At 42.8% G+C, this 19,601-nt stretch overlaps 1 protein-coding gene across 7 annotated transcripts in view; it reads right to left on the minus strand.

Moving 5' to 3' along the window:
* Positions 1-13,551: 13,551 nt before the first annotated feature.
* The window catches only part of REPS2 (RALBP1 associated Eps domain containing 2), a 229,912-nt gene continuing 223,862 nt past the window's right edge, over positions 13,552-19,601 (minus strand). For all 7 annotated transcript variants that reach the window (XM_044234502.1, XM_044234497.1, XM_044234498.1 and 4 more), the window contains one exon: positions 13,552-19,014. In XM_044234502.1, the coding sequence (XP_044090437.1) occupies positions 18,946-19,014 (69 nt within the window). In that variant the 3' untranslated portion in view covers positions 13,552-18,945. The remainder of the gene's footprint in view (positions 19,015-19,601) is intronic.

Genomic DNA, 19,601 nt, shown 5'->3' on the forward strand with positions numbered 1-19,601 from the left:
TATGAAGAGATACTTCTCCAAAGAAGACATGCAAATGGCTAACAGACACATGAAAAAATGTTCATCATCATTAGCCATCAGGGAGATTCAAATCAAAACCACATTGAGATATCACCTTACACCAGTTAGAATGGCCAAAATTAACAAGATAGTAAACAACATGTGTTGGAGAGGATGTGGAGAAAGGGGAACTCTCTTACACTGTTGGTGGGAATGCAAGTTGGTACAGCCATTTTGGAAAACAGTGTGGAGATTCCTCAAAAAATTAAAAATAGAGCTTCCCTATGACCCTGCAATTGCACTACTGGATATTTACCCCAAAGATACAGATGTAGTGAAAAGAAAGGCCATATGTACGCCAATGTTCATAGCAGCAATGGCCACAATCACCGAACTTTGGAAAGGGCCAAGATGTCCTTCAACAGAAAAATGGATAAAGAAGATATGGTCCATATATAAAATGGAAATTATGCAGCCATCAGAAAGGATGAATACCCAGCTTTTGTATCAACATGGACGGGAGTGGAGGAGATTATGCTGAGTGAAATAAGTCAAGAAGAGAAAGTCAGTTATCATTTGGCTTCACTTATCTGTGGATCATAAAGAATAACATGGAGGACAGTAGGAGAAGGAAAGGAAAAGTAAAGTGGGGGAAATCAGAGGGGGAGATGAACCATGAGAGACTGTGGACTCTGAGAAACAAATTGAGGGTTTTGGAGGGGAGAGAATGGGGGGATGGATGAGACTGGTGATGGTACTAAGGAGGGCACGTATTGCATGGAGCACTGGGTGTGATGCATAAACAATGAATACTGGAACATTGAAAAAATAAAACTAAATTTTAAAAGAAGAGTAACATAAAAAGAAAAAAAATAATTTATCATAGGGATTTGACCTTAAGCAATTATGGGAACTGGCAAATTGGTCTCCATTTGGTTGTTTCTTCTGCATCTGGTGCAGAGCCTGAAGTCAAGTAGGCATGGGGTAGGCAAGGATAGGCCAACTGAAACTTGTAAGGAAGCATCTGGAACTTGCTCTGGCCATTCCCCATCTCCAAGCCTCCAACCTTGCTACCTTAGGTAATCTGTAGAAGTTGGTGTTCTTGCCACGAAGCCACCCTGTCATCTGGCCTGGGATTTGGAGAAGTTAAGGGAGAAGAGTCTACAATAACTACAAGTGCAAGGCCAGCTGCTGCCGTAGATACAAGGTGCACCAGCAGACCCATGAAAATGTGCTCAAGCTGTAACATGGCCTCACCCACACTGACCTCCTGAGAACAAACACAGCCCCTGCTTCCCTTCCACCTTCCAGAAAGCCTGCAGACTTCTGGCTGCTCCAACTAGAAACATACAGGGAGGGGAACTCTAGGAACCGTGGTACCCACTTAGCCAGCACGACACATTCTAAAGCCACAGCATCTTGGCACTTATTTGAACAAGTGAAAACTTAAAGGGAAATAAAAAGGCCAGTTATTATATCCTAAGTTTTAAATTTCTGGATGAAAACTAGAGGGAGAAGAGGCATGCAGTTCATGCTGTGTCTCTCGGGAAGCTTCTGACTCTAAGTGAGACTGGTTTAAATGCAGGGGGATTTCTTGCCTCATGTAATAAGTTCAAAGCTAGTGTGGTTTAAGAGGAGGCTCATTAATGGCTCCATGACTCCATCTAAGATCCACATTCTTTCCATCTTTTTGCTCACCATCCTAAGCAGGCTGGGTTTGTCTTCAGGCTTGTCTGTTCCCGGGCACAAGGTGGCTGAAGCAGTTCCAACCATCACATCCCCACATGCTAACATCCCAAAGTGTCTATTTTTTTTAAAGATTTTTATTTATTTATTTGACAGAGATCACAAGTAGGCAGAGAGTCAGGCAGAGAGAGAGGAGGAAGCAGGCTCCCTGCTGAGCAGAGAGCCCAATGTGGGGCTCCATCCCAGGACCCTGAGATCATGACCCGAGCCGAAGGCAGAGGCTTTAATCCACTGAGCCATCCAGGTGCCCCCCAAAGTGTCTATTTTTGATGTGTGAGGAAGATTTTCCCACTAGTCTCCTAAGCAGAACTCTCCTGACATCCCATTGGCCAGAACTGGTCCTATGTCTACTCTAGGCCAATCAATGGCTAAGAAAATATGGTTACAAAAATCTGGGGTGCCTGGGTGCCTCAGTTGGTTAAGCAGCTGCCTTCGGCTCGAGTCATGATTCCAGGGTCCTGGGATGGAGCCCTGCATCAGGCTCCCTGCTTAGCAGAGAGCCTGCTTCTCTCTCTCCCTCTGCCTACTGCTCTGCTTACTTGTGCTCTCTCTGTCAAATAAATAAATAAAATCTTTTTTAAAAAAAAGAATACAAAAATTTCTCTTCCTAGGCTATGATTATGCCCATACAACTTCTTTTCTTATTTTGGTTATTTGCTTGTGCCATATGCACCAAAGTACAATTGTGAAGCCTAAAGGCATAATACTACCTTTTTTTTTTTTAATGTAAAGCTAAAGCAGCCCTGTTATTGACATCATTTTTTTCCTCCCTGAGTTCATCACTGGAGTGTATATACTGAGCCAAATGGTGTCTGGACAGTTCAGGCTCCTGTGAATCACATGACTACCCATTACCTAGATCAAACTGGGTCTCTCTTAGCAAAGACTATTAGGAGAGATGGGTGGGCAGTGGCTTTGTGTCTCTTCATTCACTCGGCATTTACTTTATACCGGTAACCACATCAAGAGCATCAGATATGAGAGTTCCACCAGTAACACATAGGAAAAGAGAATTTCTCCATGGCTCAGAGAAATAATGTATGACCATCTTGTGAGTTCTAGAGGGAAACTTAAAAATGGACACATGAAATGGCCAAGAAGCACATAAAAGGATGCTCTACATAATTAGTCATTAGGGAAATGCTAATCAAAACCACAATGAGATACAACTTCACACCCACTGAGATTTTCCAAAAACTGGGGAAGTAAGTGTTGGTGAGGATGTGGAGAAACTGAAACCCTCATACACAGCTGGTAGGAATCTAAAATGGTACAGCACTAAAGAAAACTGTGTGGCAGGTCCTCAAAAGGTTAAACAGAATTATTGTGACCCAGCAATTCTACTTCTAATATCTACCCCCCGCAAAGATAAGCATTTACCCACACAAAAAAAAGTTGTATGTGAATATTCATATCAGCATTATTCATAATAGCCCCAAACGTGAAACCCAAGCATCCATGAAGGAATAAATGGATAAAGAAGTTATGGTCTATCCACACAATGGAATAGCATTCAGCTATAAAAAGGAATGAAATACTGGTACACGCAACCATGTAGATGAATCTTGAAAACATTATGCTAAGTGAGAGAAATCTGACATACATTGTATGATTCTGTTACCTGAAATGTTCAGAACAGGCAAATTCATAGAGCGAGAAAGCAGATTACTGATTGCCTGGGACTGGAGGAGAGGGAATGGGCAGTGCTTGCTCATTTAAATGCTTTTTAACATATGGGGTTTCCTTTTGGGGGATGAAGATCTTCTGTAACTAGACAGAAGTGGTGATTGTACAACACTATGAATGTACCGCCACAGAACTGTTCACTTTAAAATGGTTAATTTCGTGATATGTAAATTTTATTTCATTATTTCATTTTTTAAAAAAAAGACACATGAGATAAAATAGCTTTTTCTACCTTATTGTTAAGAATAAAGTGGTTATATGGGACGCCTAGGTGGCTCAGTCAGTTAAGTGGCTGCCTTTGGCTCAGGTCGTGGTCCCAGCGTCCTGGGATCAAGTCCCACATCAGGCTCCTTGCTCGGCGGGGAACCTGCTTCTCCCTCTGCCTGCCACTCTGCCTGCCTGTGCACTCACTCTCTCTCTTTCTCTCTCTCTTTGACAAATAAATAAATGAAATCTTATTTTTTTAAAAAAAGAATAAAGTGGTTAGAACTGCCCAAGCCATCCTCGGGCAGGCAAGTCTGAGAAATAAAAATCTTCCAAAGACGGCAGAGCAAAAAGATGGTAGGAACCCAGGTTTGGATGGGTTCTCAAGTTGTTTAATTGACCTGCCACAAAACCATTCTTCCTTAAGACTTCTTATTTTGTGAGATAATTAATTCCCCTATTAAGAAGTCTTAGGAATGGGATGCTTGCCAAATGCTTTTATGTTCTCTCCTTTATTTATATTTGCTGTCTGGAAGGTGGCCGGCTTCTGGAAATTTCCCTAAATGAGTCCAGATATTCCCCATCATTCTTTTCAGACACTACAGCTTTTGAAAATGCTCCACTTTACTTACCTATAGAAACCAGACATGCACCATTCCTGCTGTATAAAAGCCAAGTGCTGTGAGCCTAACCCCTTTTAGAACGTAACCATTCCAGACCTCCCAGAGACAGACTGGAGCAGGAGAGAACACAGGTACATTCTGTCCAGATCTTATGTGCAGTTCATGGGCACTTGAAATTCCATAATCCGAAGGAACCCGACTTTCAACAAAATGGATTTCTTTTTAGTCTCAATCTCACTTCAATTAATTTTAGTGTTTCTGTATATGCTAATGGGGCTGCTTCTTCTCCCCACTGCTAGATGGGCACATACATGCACACACTTCACAGCATGTTCCTTCAGAAATGTTTTTACTTTAAAAATTAGTCAGAAATAGGGGCACATGGGTGGCACAGTTGTTTGAGTGTCTGGCTCTTGATTTTGGCTCTGGTCATGATCTTGGGGTCATGGGATCGAGCCCCCTGTCACTCCTAAGGACTCTGTGGTCAGTGCGGGGTTTGCTTGTGCCTCTCCCTCTGCTCCTTCCCCTGCTCACATGCTCTAATAGGTGAATAACTGTAATCTTTAAAAAAAAATTACTCAGAAATCACAATGCCAGAGATCCCTCAATGTAGCTCTATCTTGTCCTACCCCAGCCCATGTCCCAAGAAAACTGCCTTAGGTGGAAGCAAAAGGAGGAGGTAGGAAGGCAGCTTGCCACTTCCTGCCCCTCACTGCACTGGAGCCACGAAGGAGGCGGAAATCCTCAGGGCTACCTGAGCTGTGCTTGTGGGGGTCCCACGTTGCCAGCCCCATCATTTGGTAGGAGCCAAGGCAGGGTTTCCTCTGTATTAGTCAAGATATTTCATATGAAGAACTCAAACAACATCTGTTGATTTAAACTTTGTGTCAGGTGTAACTTATCCCAACTATGACTCACGTAGCTGCAGAATGTTCCCACAGACATCGCACTATTTAACTGGGGCTACAGTTCCTCAGAAGAGGTCATCTTCTTGTCCCCGCTTTATAACAGGAAGTCAAGAAGTGAGGAGCCATGAATTGCACATAGAGCCTGCCTGCACGTGGCCTCCAGCCCAGGCCTCCTAATTTTGGGTCTCTTTCTCTTTGTGTTTGCTGTATTCTGGGGCTCAGCTTGCCAGTCCTTGGCACTCAGAGTCCTCCTTGGAAGGACTTGGGAGTCTCCAGGGACTCCTCTAACTCAGACCCCACAGCCCAGGCTGTCTGATGTTCCCTTTGCTGACCCAACTGTTACAGCCGCTACCTGTAACTGAACTGAGAAATGCACTTTCATGGCCAGGCTCACGAACTGGGAAGTAAATCATAACCCGGCAGGACTGAAGGAGGTAAGGACAGAATTTCCTTTAGAAACCTACTAGAAGCACCCACCATACCTCTATGACCTTTTCCCCATTTTTCTTTTATTTTTCAAAGATTTTATTTATTTGACAGAGAGAGAGTGCACACACAGGCACAAGCAGGGGGAGCGGGAGAAGGAGAAGCAGACTCCTGCTGAGCAGAGAGCCTGATGTGGGGCTCGATCCCAGGACCCCGAGATCATGACCTGAGCCGAAGGCAGATGCCCAACTGACTGAGCCACTCAGGTGCTCCCCCTTTTTTCATTTTTCAAAAGAATGTTTTTCATTAAAAACATGAATGCTCATAGAGGTCAGAAAGAGCCTTATAGCTTTTGGTCTCTCCCTCATCCCTACTTATCCCATCCCCAGAAAATTGCTGGTAGACACCATAACGTTGCAAGTCAAGTAAGAACTTTGGGTCAGTTTCCTACTGCTACCATAACAAATAACTACAAATTTAATGGTTTGCAACAACATGACTTCATTATCTTGTACTTCTGAAGTTCAGAAGTCTGGGTAGAGAATAGCTTCACTGAGTCCTCTGCTTAGTTTCTCTAAAATAAAATCAAGGTAATGGCAGATCTGTATTCCTTTCTGAAGGCTCTGGGGATGACTCTGCTTCCATGTGCAGTCAAGTTGTTGGCACAATTCAGTGCTTTGGGATGACAGCACTGAGGTCTTTGTTTCCTTGTTGGCTGTCATTTAGAAGCCTCTCTTAGCCCTTTATGGCCAGTTGTGTTCCTCATCACATTGCCCCTCCACCTGCAAGCCCTTCCCATGCTTCACATCTCTGCCTTCCTTTTTTGCTTTTATTATTTTTTTCCTCTTTTGCTTTTAAAAGGACTTATGTGATCACATGAGATCTATTAGAAAATCCAGAATAATTTTCCTGTTTTAAAGTCAGCTGATTAGCAAATGTAATTACATCTGCAAAATCCCCTTTGCCAGGTAACACAGCATGACCACGGGAATAACACTAGAACACCAGAGGGTGAAAATAGGGGGGCTCCAAATTCTGCTTAGCACAATCTACCCTCTGGTGGCCCCCATGATCCCCACCCATTGCACATGGCTTTCAAGTTCAGTTTCATACTAAGTCTCCGTACGGTATTTAAGCTTTCTTTATGGTGATTAGGATTTCTCTAGAATTGTCCTTAATCTTTCTGAGCCCTGACCAACAGTATTTAATACCCACATTTCTACAAACAGTCTATTTAAGACAATCTAGGCTTTTTTCTATCATGCTCCCACATCCTAGGCAAGTTACTTCACTTCTCAGGATTAAAAATTTATTCATTTGCATGAATAATACTAGTTTTAAATTTTAGAGAATACTCCATGGAATGATCTTGATTATCTCCTGAGTGACTTTGGATTTCATCCATTATCAGGCTCCACAAGAAGGATGTCATCAAAACTGGGGTGCTGGGGGGCGCCTGAGTGGCTCAGTGGATTGAGCTGCTGCCTTGGGCTCGGGTCATGATCTCAGTATCCTGGGATCGAGCCCCACGTCAGGCTCAGTGGAGAGCCTGCTTCTCTCTCTCTCTCTGCCTGACTCTCTGCCTACTTGTGATCTCTCTGTGTCAAATAAATAAATTTTAAAAAATTAAAAAAAAAACTGGGGTACTGGGTCGCTCAGTCAGTTAAAAGTGTTTGACTCTTGATTTCAGCTCAGGTCATGATCTCAGGGTCATGATACGAGCCCCACATCAGGTTCCACGACAGGCATGGAGCCTGCTTGAGATTCTCTCTCTTTCATTCTCCCTTTGCCCTTCCCCCTCTCCTTCTCAAAGAAGAGAAGAAGAGAAGAAGAAGAAGGAGGAGGAGGGGAGGGAGGAAGGAGAAGAGGGAGGGAGGGGAGGAGGGAGGAGGGAGGAGGAGGAAGAAGAAGAAGAAGAAGGAGGATGAGGAGGAGGAGGAGGAGAAGGAGAAGGAGGAGGAGAAGAATGTCATCAAACTATCCGGTGGTCGATTTTCAGCCAGCTCAAAAAAGGGGGTGCAGTCTGATCAAGCTGTCTGCCTGTCCTGAGATCAGCCATGGGCTGGTGGTCTCTGAGATGATCTCTGAGATGATCCTGAGACAGGGGACCCTGTGTCTATTTCCCAATGCTGGACACAATGCCAAGGCCTGACAACAACAAATCATCAATTTTTAATTTAACAAACACATCTAGCATTTTGCTTACTAGGCACTGTTCTAAGTTCTTTTCATTAACATACGGGCACTATTAATGGTAAGTTATGGATGAGGATGTGATGCACAGAGAAGGAAGGAACTTGCCGAAGACCACATAGCTATTAAGGGATGAGCATCTGAATACAGGCAGTCAGCCTTGCAACCTCATGTTTTAACCTCTCTGCTACACTGCCGGAGTGCCATCTCCAGGCCACCTCCTCTTACTCATCCCAACAGTGGGGTTACAAGACATGACAAGAGGAAACTATCCCCCCACCCCACCCTACTTCCTCCACTGGGCCATCAGAGAACTAAGGAAGAGAGGTGCTTGGGAGAAGAAAATGAGGTGACCAAAACCAGAGTTAAGGAAGGAGGTAGAAAGTATGGAAGGTGGACATTAATGGGCTCAAAGTGTTCAAAGTTTAAGTCTGTCTGTGTTTCCATGTCTTCTGCTCATGGCAGCTTAAAGCTGACTTCCAGAAATGCTAAGAAATTCTAGCCAGAGAGCAGAGTGAAAAGAGAATCAGCTATGGTCTTCAGAGAGCAGGCTGAATACACAGTGGGAGCCAATTAAGAAAAAAAACTGATTAAATTATATTTTAAATGATTTTAATTATTGTGTCTATCAGAGGGAGGAAAGTACTACTTAAAACCTAAAATCGCTATAACCAGCCAGGCTGCCATCTGAGAGAAAAATCCTTATTATTAAGAAATGTATGTCTACATTGTTTCTTCCCCTTACAGAGGCTGGCAAGAAAAGAATGAGAAAATACAGAAATGTTAAAGCTTCTATCATTCTTCTAACGCTCTGAAAGGTGAGGCTGCACACTGGCAGTGCGTAGGCCCAAGCTGGCTCACAGACATGTTTTGTTTGGCCTGCATAATGTTAGCCTGCACAGTCGGTTTTCCTCCCTCAGTGTTTTAAATTGAAAATAGTTGCCAACACATAAAAAAAAATAGGCAAGAACTCTTTGACAGATGTATTGCAAATAAGTTCTACCGTGCTGCAGCCTGCCAAAACTCTCTTCGTTGTGAATTCTGATAAACAGAAGTTTCTAATCTTAATGAAATCCAATTTATCAATCTTTTGCTTTATGGTTAGTTCTCTGTATGCCTTGTTTAAAAAAACTCTTTATGAAATTCATGAAGATATTACCCTATGCTTTATTCTAGAAGGCTTATTGTTTTACCTTTCACATTTAGATCTGTAGCCCATATTGAATTAATTTTTGTGCATGGTACAGATTCTGGCTCATTTTCTTCTGCATGGATATATAATTGTTCCACCATCATTTATTGAAAAGATTATCTTTTTCACCCACTGAATTATGGTAACACCGTTACTATAAATCCAGGGATTATATATGTCTGAATGTGTTTCTGGGATCTCTATTCTGCACTATTAATCTGTTTGCCGAACAGCTGCAACAATCCCATGCTCTTAATTACTGTGGCTTCATAGCTAGTCTTGAAATCCAGTAATGTAAGTCCTCCAACTCTGTTCTTCTTCAACATTGTCCTGCCTATTCATTGGGATGAAGACTTAAAATTGGTACATGTATGTTATACCTCAATTAAAAAGTAGGTAACACAAAACAGACCTCCTGGAGGGTAAGGGAGAGGAAATAGCCTTTCTCAAGGAATCCGAAGTTGAGCAACACAGGAGCCTGTATGGCAATAACCTAGACTTGCCCTCATAAGTGGGGTATGCAAGCTTTGATCCGTCACCGTCCCCATCTATGGCTCCCTACCCCTGTGATGGATGAGCCAGCGCCCCTTCTCATTTTACTCTGACTCACTTCACTAATTCACACTGCTGTTCCAACCCTGGGAGTATTTAAATTAATGGACTAACTTAGCAGAACCTGTTCATGTAGGTTCTGTTCCGTTCTGACCGTGTGAAGGGCTGTCCCTGGCAGGGACGGGGAGGCTACATTGCTCTGAATAATTCAGGCGACATGAAGCCTCAGGGGCTTCCCTAGAGCATGTTTCACAACACGGTCACTATTAACACGTGGGGCCAGATCATTTTCTGTGTTGGGGGTTATGTGGCACACCGTAGGACATTCGGCAGCATCCCTGTCTTCTACCCACCAGAAGCCCTCCCAAGGTGTGACAACCAAAAGCGTTTCTGGGTATTGCCAAAGGTTCCCTGGGGGGCAGAGGCAGAAGTGCACCCAGTTGAGACCTATGGGCCCAGACCTAGCCGAGAAACAGGAAAGGGAGAAAAGAGATCTGTAGTGGGGTCTGGGCACTGAGTTGGAACAGAAACACTGGCAGGACCTCCCCAGTTCCCACCTGCCACCTTCCCTCTGCCAGCAGAAGCAGAATGACACACCCATGAAGAGGGACAGAACACTCAGTGCACCGTGAAGCTCAGAGCTGTGAACGGGTCGGCCACAGCACAACCGGCAAGGGGCACCTTTCACACAGAACTCAATGTGAACAACGTCCCCTAGATACGGACTATATTCCACAAATTCTGTCCCCTTCCCACTCCGCCCCATCTTCCATACACAGACACACAAACCCCTCATGTTAATGATATTCTGCAGGGAAAGAGATGGTCCATCTATCAAACTAATTCCTAGGAAACATATTTGAGCCAGAGGTGACAAGGATAAAAACATCAGTTCCTCTACCATTACCTCTGCCTCTCACAACCTCCAGAAGGACTGAGATGCAGGCTCTCACCACACATGGGTTGAGGTTCAAGCCAATTTCATTTGCATTTCAAAGGTCCTACATCACAATTCCCTGTATCTGTATTTAATTTTCTTTGCTTTCCTTTATTTCATTCCCCAAGCATTATCATTCTTCCCCTTGGCTTTCCTTCAGCTTTGTTGCTTTGAGTAAGTCTAATCCAGGGGTGGAGGCGTGCACTCTGTTCCACAGTGGTCTATCTAGGGCACGAGTGGTCCACCCCAAGTCCAAGAAGCTGGGGTACACTCTCTGTAAAAAGTTTTTAAAAAACCCAAAACAGTAATAAAACTGACCACAAGTCAGTCTTTTATTTTCACCATGTGCTAGTGGTTCTAAACTTGTTTAGACACTGGCCAATGCTAAAATGCACCCTCCCAAATATTCTGTTGGCCTATATTCAAAACAATTACTGTGGTTACTTTTGTTTTAAAAATACATATATATATATATATATATATATTTACTTATATAAATATTAAATATATGTATTGATATATACATATTTACTCTATGATTGAAAGACAAATGCAGTAAGAAAATCACTTAGGCGTGCCAACACCAATGCCTGCACTTCCAAAACACCTATTTGAAAAACAATATGGCAGTACTCTTTGAAGTTGGAGTATGCCACAGAGATGCTATACTTGGGAGCACTTCTCCCCCAGACTCAGGGATTTTCAGAATTATTAAATAAATTCAAATGAGAACTCATGTTCCAAACAAATCGTTATTTCAGCTTCATCTCCAAAGTCTTCATTTCTGCACTTTGTTAAGCCTTCTTGCAAAAAAAAAAAAAAAAAGAAATAAAGAAAGAAAAAGAAAAAGAAAAAGAAAGAAAAGAAAAGAAAGAAAGAGAAAAGGAACAGATGATCCCTGCACCTCTTGGTCATCTGAGTGCCCTTTATCGCCCCCAAAAAGAAAGAACTGTGGATGGAAAATGCCTCCTGTCATCCAATGGAGCTCCTGCCTAGCAGGGTTTAGTCCCTCGTGTTCTGGGCGTTGGTCCTTTGTACAAACACATGTCAGAAGATGGGTAACAAATCCAATGAACAGATTTGGTTCATGTCACAAACACTGGTTTACAGTCTTCCAGTGAAGCATTTCCTTTTGAGGGGGTAGATAAAAATCGAGAGAACACAAGTCACTCCTTGAATATTAGTGAAGTGACTTCATGCATTTGTGCTTAAATCTCGAAAGAGGCCAGAATTTCGGGAGGCTTTCTGTCTTCTCATTACATGCCCTCGCATCCAGCCCCCCCCCTCCACCGTACCCACTCTTGCCACTTGCTCCCCTCCACCCTCCACTGGCTCCTCCTTCTAGAGAAGCTTTCCATGTTCTTATACTGCCTTGGCTTAACGTACGCAGCTCCCTCTGCCCAGAGCACTCTCTTTTTCTTAGTTAATGCCTATCCCTTTTTTACGACTCTTCCATGAAGCTCTCCTGACTCCCCACAGTCCCAATCAGATGTCCCACCCACACAGCCCGCATTCTTGGAGCGCACTGGCCCAGCGCCTCCTGGTGGACAATGTGCTCACTACAACTTTTCCCACCTGAGCAGACAGCTAGACCACATTTCCCAGTCTCTGTCACAGTCACATGTTGTCACCTGAGCTCTGGGAATGAAGTATGCAAAGAAGTGATGTGCCGCATTTCTGTGAAGAGAAATTGTATCTTTCCCATAGTATCTTTTTTTTTCTCCACACATGGGCCAAAAAGAGAAAACTCTCTAGCCCTAGAGGAAGATGAAAGCACACATGAAAGGAGTCTGGATCCCCATGTAACCACAAAGAAAATGGCGCAACTAAGAACATCCACTCTGCACTGTAGTGAGAAATACGCGTCCACTGGGTCAAGCCACTCTACTCCTGGGGTTCTTTCTTACAGCAGTCAGCCTACCCTCAAACATCTTAGTCACTGTCCCACACTGCACTGCAGTTCCAGCGTAGGGGTCTGTGAGCAACTCGAGGGCAGGGATCCTGTATTGTAGGTCTCACCTTGAGCTCCTGACACAGTGATTGACGCACAGCAGAAGCACGGCAGGTATCTGTGGAGGGAGGGTCAGGAGAGGAAATGAACTCATGACTGGCCACTGGACAATGTTTGCCCTGGGAAACTTTTGATCCTTTGCTGTCAATTAACTGATCGCGACCTAGGTGAGTCCATGTTGCCTCTCTGTACCACGGCTTCTTTGGCTGTAAAATGAAGTTAGATAGAGCAGTAGTTCAGTATTAGTGGACATCAGTATCCCATGGAGGGGTTGTCATCCCGAACGCTGCCAGGCCCACTCCCAGAGTTCTGGATCCACTGTTCTTCAGTGAGAAGTTCCCCAATGATGCTGACACTGCTGGTCCAGGGACCATATTTTGGGTACCACTGGCCTAGAGGATCTCAGGTCTCTTGTATGTCCAAAGTGAGCAGCACAGTGATCCTCACCAGTGCTTGGGAAAGATCAGGGTCAGGTGATCTCCAGTGCCCAAGCTAATGAGCCAGATCGTAGATTATTTTTTCCAGAGTTCACTTGGTATTCAGAACTACTAGGTTACTAGAAATACCCCATGTGTAGCCCACCATAGGCATTCTCCATGCAGAATAAAACCCCCATGATAGGAGATTGGTGGACTCCTAAAAGTATTCAAATTTTAAAAGTAAGAAACTCCAGCTGACAGATCAGATTACCTGGCTAGGCTCTCATGCCCATTCTTCCTGATCCCTCCCCCCTCATCCCTACACTCCAACTGAAGAGATGATGATGGGAGCAGTTTTGAACAAAAAGAACACTGACAAGGTGAAGCAAATTACCTGGATCCCACAGTAAGTCAAGTTTTTGATTCAGTGATCTTTACAACGCACTATGAGTTAGGCATGATCTCCCATGATCGCCCAGTGTTTATCACGTACAGATGTTTAAGGGCCCACCTCAGATCACTAGGAGGTAAAAATAATCAAACCTCGGGCTTTGATTTAATTGGGAAGACCTCCAACTCCTTTCCACGGCACCTCCACGAAATACACAAATGCAGGCCGCAGCATATCAACACCAAGACTCCAGACGAGCCACACTTATTATCATACATTTATTTTTAACATAGCACCCCAGTTTCACATCATGTATGTTTCCCAAAGTAGGAGACTTTTAACCTATGTTCTTCACAGACTTTCCAACAAATGTGAAAAAGAGGCAGTAAGGTTAGAGTCTACAAGTTACAATCCAAATACAGGTTACCCTATATTTATTTATGTTGAAGATCAATATACATAATGTTCCTAAGGCCTAGCAAATGAGTAAGACTCTGGCTAAGTAAACTATTAACACAACTTGTCAGCACATTATGAAAAGACAGAAGGCATCAAATATATACTTTGCTGTTATTCATTTTACTGTTCAATGTACCTGTAGTGAAAAAATAAACACTTTTATTCTCAAGGTTAAACTAGACCATCAGCTCATTCTCTCTCCTGGCCCACTGCAATGAAGACTATAATGGCCCTTCTTGCCTCTGGCTTTCTTGAACATCGTATTTGCGCTGAAAACAAAAAGAATGGCAGTGCTAAAGAAAAAGGTAAACCCGGTTCCCAAGGTAGGTACAGGTGAAGTCCTCATACAAGTTGCCTTAAGATGAAACAAAAACAACAAATCTCAGCCAATTCAATTGCTGTATGATGGGGTACTTGCATCAACTGCGCCGTTCTGAGGGCAGAGCTTTGTGAAGGACATTTAGGACCCAGTCCTGTTGTCCAACAGAGTACTTAAGTAGAACGGAACTGGTCCCTGACTTTCCCTAGTATAGCCCTCAAATTCCAATACAAGCCCCCTTGTAAGTCCCTTGTCCTCTGGTCTTCAGAGTCTCAAACCCATTTTCTCCAACTTCCCGCAGCCATGAACTTAGCTTAGAGCAAGACAAGAGAACTCACCAAACACACACAAAAATAAAGGTTTTCCCATTGTTAAGAATGGAGCAAGGCTTCTGTAACTAAGACGAGTCCTCTCAGTTGAAACCCTGACTTTATCATCATGTAGGTTAGCAAATGTAGACAATTAACTATCTAAGCCTAAAAGCAATTGTGTACTTGGCATCTCCTGTTCACATCAACAGACTGGCTGTTTCAGGGAACACCTGTAAGGCAGCCTCTGAACACCTGTTGCTGAGGGAGACAGCAGCTCTTGGGCTCTGTGCTGCTTTTCAAGTCTGATCCTCCATGCCTGGTCTTACAGTTCCTCTTGGGAGGGTCACAAAATCAGATGCACTTCTCATTGCAAACAAGCAAAGTGGGTGGCTCGCAGAGTTAAGACTCACATGCCAGTTGCCATCAGTGACCGAGCTGTTGGCATTGGTGGGCAGTAGCCTTCGGCCCGTGCCAAAAGGGGAGGTGCCACCTCAGAACTCCAGAAACCCAAATCCCCACTTCTTCTAGTAATTTGAACCATGCTAAGTCATGGATGCAAAAAAAAGAACATAACAAAACACCCATCACGAAAGTGTAAATTCAAGAGATCCTTCGAAATCAGAGTTTTCAAAGAATGCAACAGAATAAGCCAGTTGGAAAGAGAAACTGAAGTCGCTGGTGTTCTATTTATTTAACGAGTGGAGAAAAAGACTTTCCTTCTTCAAACTGATATTACATTTTGTTCAAAATGTTTAAACCATGAACTACTAAGTCTTAGTCAATAATACGGGAATATCTGGTTGCTATGATGTTTGGAATTCTTTTTTTATACTTTCAAAATTACATTCCTTTGGTGAGGTCTAGTCAGGAGGTGTGATTGTAGTTTGTGCTGAACAAATTTTTTTAGCTGTAAGGTGTTATACTGTAACTGAGATCTTTCCGACTACTGTTTAGAAGAAGATACTTGCAAATGCCTGTCTTAATTGCAAGAAAAACATCCATTCCAGATGATTTTCTTATTGATCTTTCAAGTACACCTCTATTATTACCATGGTTGAGAGATCATTTAAGAAATAGACAATTTATCATTTATAAAGAGACTATAGAATCAAGTCACATATGAAGAGAAGAATGCTTTATGACAGTTCAGACACTGGTAGGAAATCAAAGAAAAATGCATGTTTTTGATTACTCCCCCTAAAATATGCTGAAATCGAACATTTGCAACCCACATAACTAAAGACATATCGAAGAAAACTGTAACTTACTACATATTGAGTTCATTTCCATCGCAGTAGTCTATTTTAAAAACAAACTCCCATAAGGAATACAGGAATGGAATCCATTCAAAGCAACAGCTGTCAAAAGTTCTGCCAAAAAACTCAGAGTAATTTATTGCATCATGAAAGGTGAGGTGTTCAGAAGAACAAACAGTTCAATCATATTCTTCCCTTCAGATTTTATTTTTTGCTTCAATCCAAGAGAAATATCTAGATCTAAAACTCACTGAAACATGTTTTCATACTTGAAGACTTACTAAGTAAATAAAATTCAATATGGTAAATAGAAGGAAGCCTTCTTGTCTATTTTTAGTACTGCTAGAGGCTAGAGGATGGGACTTAGAATCTGTAGCATTAGCTGGCATTCCAACTCTGCCACTATTTATCTTTCTATAGATTCTTGGGCTAGAAAATGTAGTGTCTGATGGCCTTGGTTTCCCCACAAGCAAACTGCAGAAGAGAGGTACAAGTCCTCTCAGCTCTGCCATCCTATTCTCCAAGGAGAGTAAAATGGGCCTAGCTTCCAGCTAAGATGTCTCCCCTCCCAATCAGGCCCAAAGCACTTCTCCAACGTTCATGAAGCGGTTAGGTCTTTCCAACTAAAGCAAGTCCAAATGTCTGCCTTGATTACAACACGCACCTCCATTCCAAATATCTACCTCTCGGTTTTACTTCATGTCTGCTGGACAAGGAGAGAGCAAAAGCAACACACCACTTACTACAAGAGACAGTGAGGCACCCCATGAGCCCACTATCAATTCCTACTGTGCTTTCATCCTTGGGACAACAGGACCCCTCTGAAGGAAGAACACTGAACAACAAGCTTATTAAACCCCCACGGATGGGGGCTACATCGACATTGTGTCCATTGAATTCTACCCAACAAGCAGATCTAATTTTGGAGAAGTTTTGTAGAAGAGGTATAATGGTGATTTCAAGAACACAGCCTTCCTATACACCACAGCGAAGGCTCACAGAAACATTAACAGGAGTTATAATCCAAAATTAGAAGTGCACATTCTGAGAAAACAGAGACATGGAAGAAGTGCACTGGTCAGGTAGTAATAATAGTGTGCATTTGTTTGTTTTTAATCCACTTCTAAGCAACTAGTACACTGCGGTCACCACTAAGTGCAGTCAGAGGTCACTGACATTGATGTATGCTTTAATGCAATGCTCATCTTAAAATATTGGTGAGACTATGCAACTCATGGGACTTGAATTATCCAATGTGAGTTTGTTCCTTTAGCAAAAACCAAGCCGGCTAAACAAAAGCCCACCTCCTAATTTCTCTCACTCTGGCACTGATTTGATGGGGGGAAAACACAGCACTATTTTTTAAATGTATACTAAAGACTAACATTCCTGAGTTCGTATGCCTCCTTACTGGACACACAGTGCTATCTCGAGGGAGCGCATAGGTATGGAAGACGAGGAGACAGAGTGCACACGATCTTTCCTGAGTGGAATGTAACAAAAGCTAAGCACGCTATGGAATGTCTGCAGCAAGGACACTGTTGATAAAAATAGCTTTAGCCCCTAGATCTCAGGACACGGGAAAAGAGGTTACCTCGAAAGTCTGCACCGCCCATTCATAATCTTAGGAAGCCATTTAAAATGACTCCAAACTCCTCCCAAGGGATAGAAAAAACAACCAAAAGGGAAGGAAAGGGGGACTAGAGAAATGGTTCAAACTCTGGGATTTTCAAAATCAAATCAATTAAAAAATCTTTTCATATGCACAGAAGAGAATCAACAATTTGTTTTGTTTTTTTTTTTTTTTCGGGAAAACAACATCTGCTTGAGCCTTTCTCTTCTACCATTAAGCTATTGATAAAGCTTGCAAATAAAATAAGGGAGCATTAAATAAACACCTCCTTATTCTAAAAGCTGTCAACTCTTCGGCAACCGAAGGCTTAATCCCTTACCCTAAACCACCTCAAAAAGGACCCCAGAATGGGTAAATTAGCAAAATGCACAAGAGAGAGCATTTCTTGTAATCAGTCTCTCAAAGTGACGTGAGAGTGGGCGTGCCCTGATGCCTGTGGGGTCACTCACTTCCCACTTTCACCTTGGGCTTTCAGGAGGAGCAGGCGACCAAAACTTCTCCAGCATACTGGCTTCTGTGATTTGAGCTCACGGTCTTACATCACATACACTGGAGACAGCTGGGCTCCGCTAGTCGGTGCATAAACCAATCACTTCCCAAGGTACACTTCACAGAGAACAAACAGTTGTATGTCCAGAGTGAAGGTCAGTCTTCTTTCATTATTCCTTCATACTCAATACAATCACAATCCGCGTTAAAATAACAAAGACAAAAATAACTACCAGAGTTGTTGGATTGCTGGTAACCACCATTTCCCCTTCTTCTCCATGGTGGGTACCTGGGTTCAAGCAACAAATATTGATCAGTCCAAACAGTCTCTTCAGCCTTTCACATCTGACGTGTGGTCTCCAAAATCATGCATTCACAGACATGGTATCCCATGCAGGATAAAAGTAGAGATTTGACAACTATTTATTTAATTTGATCAGGTGAGGCGGTTAAAGCAGACTGCTCTTGCCCAAAAATTGACATGAAAGGACTGAGTTCTATGAGTTGATGGCCTAGCTGGGCCAAGGTAAATAGATCTTTGACAAAACGTCCACTTTACAGAGGTGCAAAGACCCAATAAATCTCTGCCATTTAACAGAAAACAATAGTTATGTATTATTTATAGCTAGATACAATGTCAAAATGGCACTAGAGAAGCAATTTTTGGCATATGGTGGCAGAGGGCACAGTGCCTGTCTAAATCTGATGTTCTTGTTTTAGTTTTCACTTTTATTATCATCATGCCAAAGACTAGCCAGTTGGAATCCCAATTATTCAGGAAACCAACCTACTGTATTTGATATACATACAAAAATAAAACAAGCATCCTGAAGGTATTGATGTTTTATACAAATCATAAATTCTTTAAATAAATAATGCTCTACTTGTTTTTAATTGCTAGAAGATTGGTTTTTGGTAAGGAGCAACATCTAACAACTTGAGGAAGTACTTAAGAATGGGAGATAAATTCCACTGAAATTACAGTTTCAAGTGTGATAATCAGTTGTATTTTTTCCACCAGAGTAAAACGTGTAAGTGAAGTACAAGAGAAAAGGAAATATGGATTATATTCCGCGGCTTGCAGTTTTTCACCCAGTCTTGGACATCTCTATGACAAGTAGTTGGGTTGAAATATTCAAAGGAAATATCTTGGCAGAAAAAGTCACCCACTGTAACTTGAATCTTGGGGGTTACAACACAGTGACTGGACGCAGTTGTTCCAACTGATTTTCCAATGCAATCCGTTCTTGATGAACCTCCTGATTTGTACAAAACAGAGAGAAGAAAACAAAAAAGCAAAGGGGTCATTTCCTGGGTTCATCCCTAATTCATCAGATATTAAAAAGACACTTGTAGGTGAACCCACAAACACTGAAGTACTACACGACTCTAGGACAAGCTGACTAGAAGGCATTGGATTTACAACTGGTGACTAGACAGAGGCGGCTTCACAATTTGTCATCTCGCAGCTCCTCTCTGAAGATGAGGAAATGAAACTGACTGACACCACCCCGGCCTCAATCTCACTGGCGGTTTTAACAGGATCACTGGCTGGCAGAAGTCGATGTTAAAAATCAAAAGACAGACACTGGGAGAGAGCAGAAAAGCAAAAGCAGAATGCTAATAGTGAGAGGTGAGCCAGCAGGGCTCAATTTCTAGCTGCGATCTCTCATTTCTAGTCCAGTACCACACCCTGGCGGGTCTGAGGGATGAGCAAATGCACTGGCCATCCCTCTGCCAAAATACCATCTTGGCTCCCGCACAAAATAAAGCCGAAGGTGTGACTGCATGGCTAAAGGCAGGGAGAAAGAAAAACAGGATCAGCCATCTGCTCTTTGGGAATTCA

The sequence above is a fragment of the Neovison vison genome, chromosome X (assembly GCF_020171115.1).
Source record: "Neovison vison isolate M4711 chromosome X, ASM_NN_V1, whole genome shotgun sequence".
Classification (NCBI taxonomy): domain Eukaryota; kingdom Metazoa; phylum Chordata; class Mammalia; order Carnivora; family Mustelidae; genus Neogale; species Neogale vison.